Here is a 9883-nt window from a genome sequence, read left to right as displayed (position 1 = left end):
TATATATATATAAAGATTTTTTTTAAAAATCTCAAGAGTGCTGTCACATGGTATGCTTAAAAGGCTTCTGCTGGTTACACCAGCTACATCAACAACAAACATAAAAGATTCAACTGCATGGATATCACACTGTGAAGGGATTGGAAAAGACCACTGATCACCAGCCCTACAAAACCGATTGAGAAATTACACAATTTGTTGAACAGTGACTGACATCGATCATCCACAAATGTAATTGGCCATGGTTCTGTCACATGGGATTGTATGTTAGGAACACAGATGATCCCTAATAAGCGAATCACCTTACAATGCATTAAAAGAAATACAACAGATTGTGCTTTCAATCAATGCTGCAGTGTCAAACATGCCCCGCCCCCTCATCAGCACATCATTGAAAAGTAGGGATGCACCGATACCACTTTTTTAAGACCGAGTACCGATACTTTTTTCCAAGTACTCACCTATACCAATTACACATTTTGTCTAAAGCAATACAAAATAATGATTTTGGGTCAGTTTCTTCATATTATGAAGAACATAAACATGAAATGAATATTTATCATGCCATTGCTAACTAAGGCTTGTATCCACATAGTGGGGAAAATAGATGAGCACATGTCCAGACGCCAGAACACTATTGTATAGTGTGGCATAGCCATATCCAATTCTGCATACCTGGCTTTATATTATAATTTTTTAATATAAAGCCAGGTATGCAAAATTGGATATAGCTGTGCCACACTATACAGTGTTCTGGAGTCTGGATATGTTCTCATCTATTTTCCCCACTAGGGGGATACAAGCATTAGTTAGCAATGGCAGGATCTACTTATTAATTTCATTATTTAATGTCTTTTTTAAAATTATATAAAGTTAAACAACATTACAGGCATATATTTTTGTTCCATGTGCCCAGCCCCCATGCAGTGCTAATAGAAAACAATTTTGTTTCTGCCTGGAGATCCGAACCATTTAAATTACCCTTTATCACATTTTAGTCAACCAGATCCGTAACCAAAATTAACCCTATATACCAAAAAGATAAACCAGCTAACAAGAGTGGCTGGTTTAAAAAGGGTTAACAGAGGATCGGGACAAGTATTCCAATTAGAAAAAGAGTTCATTAAATAAATGTCAACATCCAATCAGCCAATCAGCAGGAGAAGAGGTCAGAATGGAGCAGATGACTGAGGACTTGGAGGAGTTCGCGGCCATCTTGTTTCATTGAAGACGTGATGGAGGTCCTGTGTGCGGCGGTTTCGGGTCCCTGAAGATGGCTGACACGGCACAGGTACTCGTTTTTTGTATCGGAGTATTTGCACGAGTACTCATGCAAATACTCTATCGCCGCCGATAAAGATGCTTGTATCGGTATCGGTGCATCACTATTGAAAAGTGTAAGCATTTTACAAACCTGAGGATCATGGAACAGTCACTCCAACCCAGAAAAAAAATCCTCCTCAATAGATCATAAAAAGTCTGACTGTTAAAAAAAAAAAAAAAAAAAAAAAATCTCTAAAATGTTCTCTTATGTGCATACATGAAATTGCTCCTTCATTGCACTGAATTGTCTACATATGTCTAAACTGAATTCTGAGTAAACACATTGGAAATGCATTTCAGAGGTACATTAAAGGGACACTAAACTCAGGAGTTAAATCTTAAAAATGCACACACAACCCTCAGTGATACTGATCTTATTAGGACAATAAGATGAAAGTGATATAAACAATCTGATGTGAACAAATATTCCACTTGATCAAAAAGTAAATGTCCTTAACCACCTCCCATCCATGGGACGTACCTAAACGGCCGGACAGGAGGCTTGTAGAAGCGGGTGGGCGTTAAGACGTCCCTCCCTGCCCCTACTGGTGTGCAGCGTTTGGCGTCGCACAACACTGGGGAAACTGTCAAAAATGGAAATGGCTGTTTACATTCAAGCGTTGCAGCGTCTGTAGGGATGCCCAATCGCTTGTATTTTCCACTGGTGAGCAGCCCCCCCCCGTCACAAGATCCGCTGTGCCCTGTGCGGCTCAGAACGGCACACCGGCTGTCACACGAGATCAAAGGGAGATCAGTAACGCTACCTCCCTCTGTTCTCCTCTCCGGTGTCAGAATGCATATTATATCACTTTTGCACCCAGCTGTCATCCTTGGCTACAGAAGCTACAGATCTCTGCTTCATCAACTTCATTGGGGGTCCCTAGGTGTAATTAGGGGTCTAGGAGACCCCTGATATTTCCATAAAGAGGGCCTGTCACATAAATTTATCATCAGATATACATACACAAACATGCGTCAGGTGTGTCTACATGCGAACATGATGATTGCACCCATTGTGCCGCACATGTTACATATTACTGTGAACGTCGGAGTGAGAGCAATAATTCTAAGGCCATCAATCACTGATGACACTAAACTTATGAGTGATAAAAGCTTTAAAGCGTCGCCTAAGGCCAATTTTTGGTATCGTAGCTTTTAGTGATTTTGCGGGTGTGCGCAATTTTAAGGCTTGACATGTTTGATGTCAAGCCTTAAAACGTGACCCCGTCTTTTATAAATATACCAAAAAATTGGTGTGATAATAATACATTTCATAGGGAAACAGGTTGTTTTTTCTTCAAAATTTTCAGTACTTTTTTTGTTATATAGTAAAAAATAAAAAACCCAGTGGTGATTAAACACCACCAAAAGAAAGCTCTGTGTGTCCCCAAAAAATAGGCAAGGGAGCCCACCACTCGACAGGTTAACCATCAACGGACCTCCTTTTTGAAATACTTGACAATATTTAGTGTCTTTGAACCGTTACCTCCCAGGTCTCTCAAAATCCCTCTTCGATTGCTCGGTAATGCATGTTATGAACAGAGTAAAATCTCCATAGAGCGACCCATTTGATAAGACACTTTAATAAATACTACTCATATGGGTAGAATACAACGCTCGCATAAAAACAAAGTAGCAAAGGGATGAAATTGTTTCTCCGTACTCCGGAACACTATCGCCCGTGCTTCCCAGCTCCACCCTACGTATGTTGCGTCTAATATGCGTATCTGCCCATAACATGCATTACCGAGCAATCGACGAGGGATATTGAGAGACCTGGGAGGCAACGGTCCAAAGGCACTAAACAGTATGAAGCATTTCAAAAAGGAGGATCATTGATAACCTGTCAAGTGGTGGGCTTTGTTCCCTTTGCCTATACAAAAAAGGGGGCTGGTGTGGCTAGACCTGCCTTAGAGGTCTGAAAAGCAAGTGAGCGGCACTTTGAAAGGTGTTTGAGGTGAAGGCGTCTGCAATTGATTACACGGGTGTTATGTTGGATTTCATCTCGTTCGGACTTGTCATGTTAAGGACATTATTTTATTTACTTTTTGATCCAGTGGAATATTTGTTTACATCAGATTATTTATATCACTTTCATCTTATTGTCATAATAAGATGAGTATCACTGAGGGTCGTGTATCAGATAACACACAAGTTCATGCACATTTTCTATTGTATACTATTTAGCCATTTTGTGCGCGGCACTCTAATTTTGTAAGTACTTTAATCTATCTTGTTGTAGATTTAGTGCACGCTGCTGTTACAGGTGGTGTGCGCGAAGTCGATCTTTTTAATCTCCGTGTTTATGTTGACACTGTTCTTCCTTCTGGAGAGTGGCTACTTTTGTTCCCCATGGTCCCTGTGTGTGTTGTAAAGTAGCCACCACTGTAAGCTCGTTCCCGTAAGACTACAATCTCGATTATTTGGCTATTACATTGGCTGTTCGCGGCTCCACACACGAGCACGCCACGCCCCTGAACGTGCACGCCCACGCCCGGTTCAGCCTCCAATCCCGGCGCTCCTTACATCTAGCCGGGCCGTGCGATCACATGACGGGTGCCGGGGATGGGCGCGCGGCAGGTGTCAGCCGGTCCCATCCTCTGCACCCCCATCCCACCATCCTCTCCATCCCTGTACCCCATTCCATCATCATATCCGTCCTCTGCACCCCATTCCACCATCATACCTGTCCTCTCCATCCCTGCACCCCAATCCACCATCATACCCATCCTCTGCACCCTATTCCCCCATCATACCCATCCTCTCCATCCCTGCACACCATCATACCCATCCTCTGCACCCCCATCATCATACCCATCCTCTCCATCCCTGCACCCCATTCCATCATATCCTTCCTCTGCACCCCATTCCACCATCATACCTGTCCTCTCCATCCCTGCACCCCATTCCATCATACCCATCCTCTGCACCCCATACCCCCATCAAACCGATCCTCTGCATCTTTGCACTCCATTCCATCATACCCATCCTCTGCACCCCATCCCACCAATCATACCCATCCTCTCCATCCCTGCACTCCATCGTCATACCCGTCCTCTGCAACTCATTCCATCATACTTGTAATCTCCATTCCATCTTCATAACCGTCCTCTGCATCCCATGCCACCATCATACCCGTCCTCTGCATCCCTGCACTCCATTCCACCATCACACCCATCCTCTCCATCCCTGCACTCCATTCCACCATCATCATCATCATCATACCCGTCCTCTCCATCCCTGCACTCCATTCTTCCATCATATCCATCCTCTGCATCCCATTTGTCCATCATACCCATCCTCTCCATCCCTGCACTCCATTCCACCATCATACTCGTCCTCTCTATTCCTGCATCATACCCGTTCTCTCCAATAACACCATCTATAGAGGAATACATCAGATCCCAGCAATAATACATTATATACAGTGCAATGCAGAATACGGCCAGCTACAGAAGACTACAAATCTCAGCAATAGTACATTATAGTATATACTATTGCTGCGATTTGCTGTATTCCTCTAAAGCTGCTGGTATTCTGCATTGAGCCGCTGTATAATGTACTATATTACACTCCACACTTTTTTTTACTTCCACCGCTCCAAGCTTGCTTCTGTGATGGACTACAATCTCAGTACAAACTAGTAGTCCATCACTGGAGCCATTTTTTTTATCCGATTAATCGAACGTAATAAATCGGCTAACTAATCGATTATGAAAATAATCGTTAGCTGCAGCCCTAGACTGTTGTCCATCATAGGGGCGAGCTTGGAGCTGTGGCTACTTTACAACACACACTGGGACCATGGAGAACAAAAGTAGCCACCCTCCAGAAGGGACAGTGTCGGCTGTAGATCCTCAAATCTCTGAATTCATGCTGAGTGATACACAAATAGATACATGATTGCACTGGAGGTGCTTTTTGCCATTTTCTAATGACACACGTCACGCCGGGCGGATCACGCACTCGATTCTGCCTGTGCAATTGATCACGGTCGAACATGTGTGTCGCATAAAAAAAAAAAAAGGTACTTGTACCTTTTTTTTTTAGCAATTGCCGCATGGATGGAACCCTATTGAAACCAATGGGGCCGCGCGGCAACCGCTGTATGCACTAGCACACGATCACGCGTCGGTTAGGTCTGAACCTAGCCTTAAAGAGATCCACCGAGAGATGCCGTCCATGTAATCGAGGCCTTAAACCCTAATAATAAATATCAGTTTATGTTACCTTATCCTACATAGATTGAGGGAACTGTTTTCTTACTCATAAGGAAAGACAAAAATGGACAGCTTTCCCATAGTAATGAATTAGGTGTTTACTGCACCTGCCTGGCTGGGAGAGTTTCTGTTATGAGACTATGTATTTATGTACGTTTTACTTTCACTTTTAAAAAGCAAGTATGCCTCAAAAGTAAACAAGTCTCATCTAGTCTATAGACGGGGGGGGAATCCTTCTCACCTGGTCGCATTTGTGACCTGGATAAAACTTTCAGACGACGTTACTCCTCTGCCACTACTGTGCACGTCTGCTAAAATTCTCCCTTCTACTGGATGGCTAGTATGTTGTGGCAGCACCAGCAGTGCAGCAGCATGTGCATCACACACTGCCGAAGTGGCCAATGTTGACTTTTCTTATGTACACTCCATTCAGGTCCCTGCAGAGCAGCATGGCGCTCTGCAGAGGAATGCAGCATGGTTTCTATTCTATACTGCTGTTTTCTATGTGCCCTGTTCACACCACAACATGGGTGTGATGGGCAGTGCACTGTGAAAAATGCAGGCATGCTGCATTTTTCCACAGCGCACTGGATGCCATCACAGGTCACTGCAGCCTAGCACACTAAAAATACAGTTTAAAAAATGTAAACAGTGACAGCTCCAGGAGTGTATGATACACCGCACACTGCTGGTGCCGTCACAAGGCTCTTGCCTGCTAAAATATTTCCCTGCTCACTTTTGTGGGGGTTTTTTCTCCATCTTGTAATGAAGGAATAAAATGGAGCTTTACAGACCCATGTTAGGTCCTTGGGCAGAGGGAAGTAAACGGACGTGCATCCATTTACATCCTTTTACCGCTGCTCCGTCACATTCAGGTCCAAAAAAAAAAAAAACGGAAAAGGACAAAAACCTTATGGGAGGTTTTTACTCAGACCTAAACAGGCTCAGACACATTGTTTACATCCGCCTGTCCACAGACCAATAGCTAAGTTCCCAATCAGCCTGTCAGTTTTTCCGGTGATTTGAGCACAAACTCAATGTTGGTCAGGTCCCTCTTCCAGGCTCACCACCACCCAGCTTCATTCAACCCAACTCCTGTGATCCAATAGTGTCGTGGGCATACACCAGGATGGTGAATTTTCAAACTGGCCTGGGCTTCAATTACTACATGAACACCTTTCTGTGCAGCATAGAGAACCTCCCACCACTGCCACAGGGAGAACTGGACCCTCAACATCATATATTAGCACAGTAGACTACTAGGGAGAAAAAAAAGTGTGTTATAGAAAAATGTTTAAGACGCAAGGGAATGTGGTGTTGAGCACTAGGAAGAAAATGGAGATATCTTGCAGTTGTGTTTTAGGCCAAGTTCAAGCAGGCTTTCACAAAATCTTTAAAGCACCCTTCACCTTGGGAATGTAAACCCAGATCTTAAAGAGAAACTTCAACCAGCAAAGGGGAAAATTTAAAGTCAGCAGCTACAAATACTTTAGCTGCTGACTTTAAAAAAACATATACTTACCACCGCATAAGGTGAGACACGGTCTTCCTTCCATCTGATTATACTATAGGGAACAGGGGAATTAGAAGGAGGGGAAGTCAGGGAAATTCCACTTTAATTGGAGTGCTGTTTTTCAGCAAACTTTCAACAAGCTGCAAGTTGTGCTGAAGCCTTCTAGGAGCTTGTTTGAAGTAGCAGTTAGCACTCCCATTGAGATTTGTGTGTAACCTTCCCAAACAAAAGCTGAACGGTGCTTTAAAGGCTTCAACAAAGCTTGCTGAATGCTCTGCGAATGATCAAAAAAAAAAAAATTTGCACTCCACACTGCTATTATACAAGCTACACCTTATAGCTAAACTCTTGGGGGGGAAAAATGATAATTTGCACATCACACTGGTGTGTAACCCTGTTAGGATGAGAGGAGAGGGTGGGCAGGCATATGATATACACTGATAAACGATAACATGACCACTTGCCTAATACTGAGTAGATCCCTTTTTGCCAATAAAATAGCCCTGGACTCCGCTAGACCTCTGAAGGTATGTTGTGGTATATGACACCAAGCCGTCAGTAGCAGTCCCTTCAAGTACAGTAAGTTGCAAGATGGGGTGCCTATGGATCGGACTTTATTTTTCCAGCACATCCCACAGATGGTCAGATGTATTGAGATCTAGAGAATTCAGAGGCCAAGTCAATACCTTGTTCCTCAAACCATTCTCAGACCATTTTTACAGGCAGGGCACAGTATCCTGCTGAAAGAGGCCACTGTCATCAGGGAATACCGTTTCCATGAAGAGGTGTACTTGGTCAGCAACAATGTTTAGGAAGATGGTACATGTCCAAGTGGCATCCACATAAATGGCAGGACCTAAGGTATCCCAGCAGAACATTGCCCAAAGCACACTACCTCCCGTCGGCTGGTCTTTTGCCCATAGTGCATCCTGGTACCATCTCTTCCACAGGTAAGTGAGAAACACATGCAACCAGCTTTCCCCATGATGTAAAAGAAAATGTGATTCATCAGACCAGACCACCTTCTTCCATTGCTCTGCTGTGCAGTTCTGATGCTCCTGTGCCCACTGTAGGCGCTTTTGGCAGTAGACATGGGCTAGTGTTACATTAGCTCTTGTGTTGGATCGGACTACATGGGCCAGCTTCCACTCCTCACGTGAATCAACGAGCCTTGGCTGCCCATAACCCTGTTGCTGGTTTCCCTTCCTTGGACCACTGCAAACCAAGAACATCCCACAAGAGCTGCAGCTTTGGAGTTGCTCTGACCCAGTCTAGCCATCACAATGTGGCCCTTGTCAAAGTCACTTAAATCTTTACACTTGCCCATTTTTCTGCTTCCAGCACATCAACTTCAGGGATAAAAATGTTCTGTGTTCCATTGTAATGAGATGATCAATGTTATTCACTTCACCTCTCAGTGGTCAGTGTTATGGCTGACCAGTGCATCTCCTCCCCTAATCACAGAATGACATGTATTTTTTTAAAGAAAAATAAAAGGCACTCTGTGAATGGACAGTGTGCAAGCAGCAAGAAGTGGAGGGGAAGTGGCTGGAGCACTTCACTGCTCCAGTCTCAACCCCCACTGCCCGTGGTGGCCAGAACAACAATGTGTAGGAGTTGGCATGCTGCACAGTAAGCATTTCATAGTTTACAGCAGCCCTCCACACATAACATGCAGCTTTTTAATGACAATTTACACACCCAGTACAGTGTATAAAGTATCATTTTTTTTTCCAGAATTTGGCTTTAATGGGCCTGAAAAGTATCAGATTTTCGAGATGCACAGCCAACAGCAAAGTGGATGATCTCTAGAGAATACAATGCTACAGGGGAATTTAAAGGGAGCTTAAAAGTCAAAAGGTTTTTAACCTATTTCAAATGCTGATAAATTTACTTACATTAGATGCTGCCCCTTTATGTTTAAAAGTTGTAGTTTCCTGCACAATCGACTGAGTGCCCTGAGCACTGGCCCTGATTTTTTTTTAGGGTGGCCCCTCCCATATAGGGTCCTTCAGAGCCACCCTTGTGTGTGGTAGTAAGCTGTGTGTCTTCACTAACACAGACACAGCAAGGCAAGAAGACACTCCCTGCTGCCCACTCTTCCTCCCTTCTCCAAGCTGGATGACAGCTGGAGAATGATCTGTGTCTTGTAATCTTGTACTGGACAAGAAGTTCAGAGAAGCAGAGCGAGTTGGAGCCAGCTATCTGGAAACATGATGACTAAGTGCTTGGGCAGAAAAAAAAAAATAATAATACTATATTGGGCAATGTATTTTAGAATGATCTGGATTCATTATTGAAAAAAAAAGTTCGAGTGTGCAATACTACTTTAAGACTGGAGCAGATGTGCTTCTATCTTTCATGTACAAGGCTTCACTGGACAAGCTGAAGATGGAAGCTGATTGGTTACTAAAAGGAGGTGCTGCCGATTCTGTCTGCTCTAGTCTTAGTAAATTCTCCCCACTGGGAATAGATTTAGTGGCACTGCTCTATGGTAGCTGTCAGCGATCAGGCGTGTCAATTCGCAGTCCCTGTTGAACAGCAGAAAGCCCTTCAGAACGCGATCACAGGCACACAAAGAGCGGCTATGCCCAGTAAACAGGTGTGAGCTCAGAGCAGCCAGTGCCCACAGGACAGACCCCCGTACTCACCGTGGATTGCTGAAGCCTGAAGAATGGCCCCGGACGTGCCATCGATGACTTTGATGCTGCCCCGAGTAGTGACGGCCAGGATCGCGTTGAGCGCCGGATGATAGGTCAGGCTGCTCACTCCGTGCTCGTCACAGCGGAGACAGCCGTCCCTCAGCACCAGCCACTAGAAGGAGCCC

The 9883-nt window shown here is 44.2% G+C and overlaps 1 protein-coding gene across 1 annotated transcript in view; it reads right to left on the bottom strand.

Annotated features, from left to right (window-relative positions):
- The window catches only part of BIRC6 (baculoviral IAP repeat containing 6), a 258916-nt gene that overhangs the window by 244924 nt on the left and 4109 nt on the right, over window positions 1-9883 (bottom strand). The window contains exon 3 of the mRNA XM_018552891.1: window positions 9708-9870. Within this exon, the coding sequence (XP_018408393.1) occupies window positions 9708-9870 (163 nt within the window). The remainder of the gene's footprint in view (window positions 1-9707; window positions 9871-9883) is intronic.

Source organism: Nanorana parkeri, unplaced genomic scaffold, assembly GCF_000935625.1.
Source record: "Nanorana parkeri isolate BGI_ZX_2015 unplaced genomic scaffold, ASM93562v1 scaffold100, whole genome shotgun sequence".
Taxonomy (NCBI): Eukaryota; Metazoa; Chordata; class Amphibia; order Anura; family Dicroglossidae; genus Nanorana; species Nanorana parkeri.
Note: the sequence above shows the minus strand (reverse complement) of the source record. Positions and strands in the feature narration are given on the sequence as shown.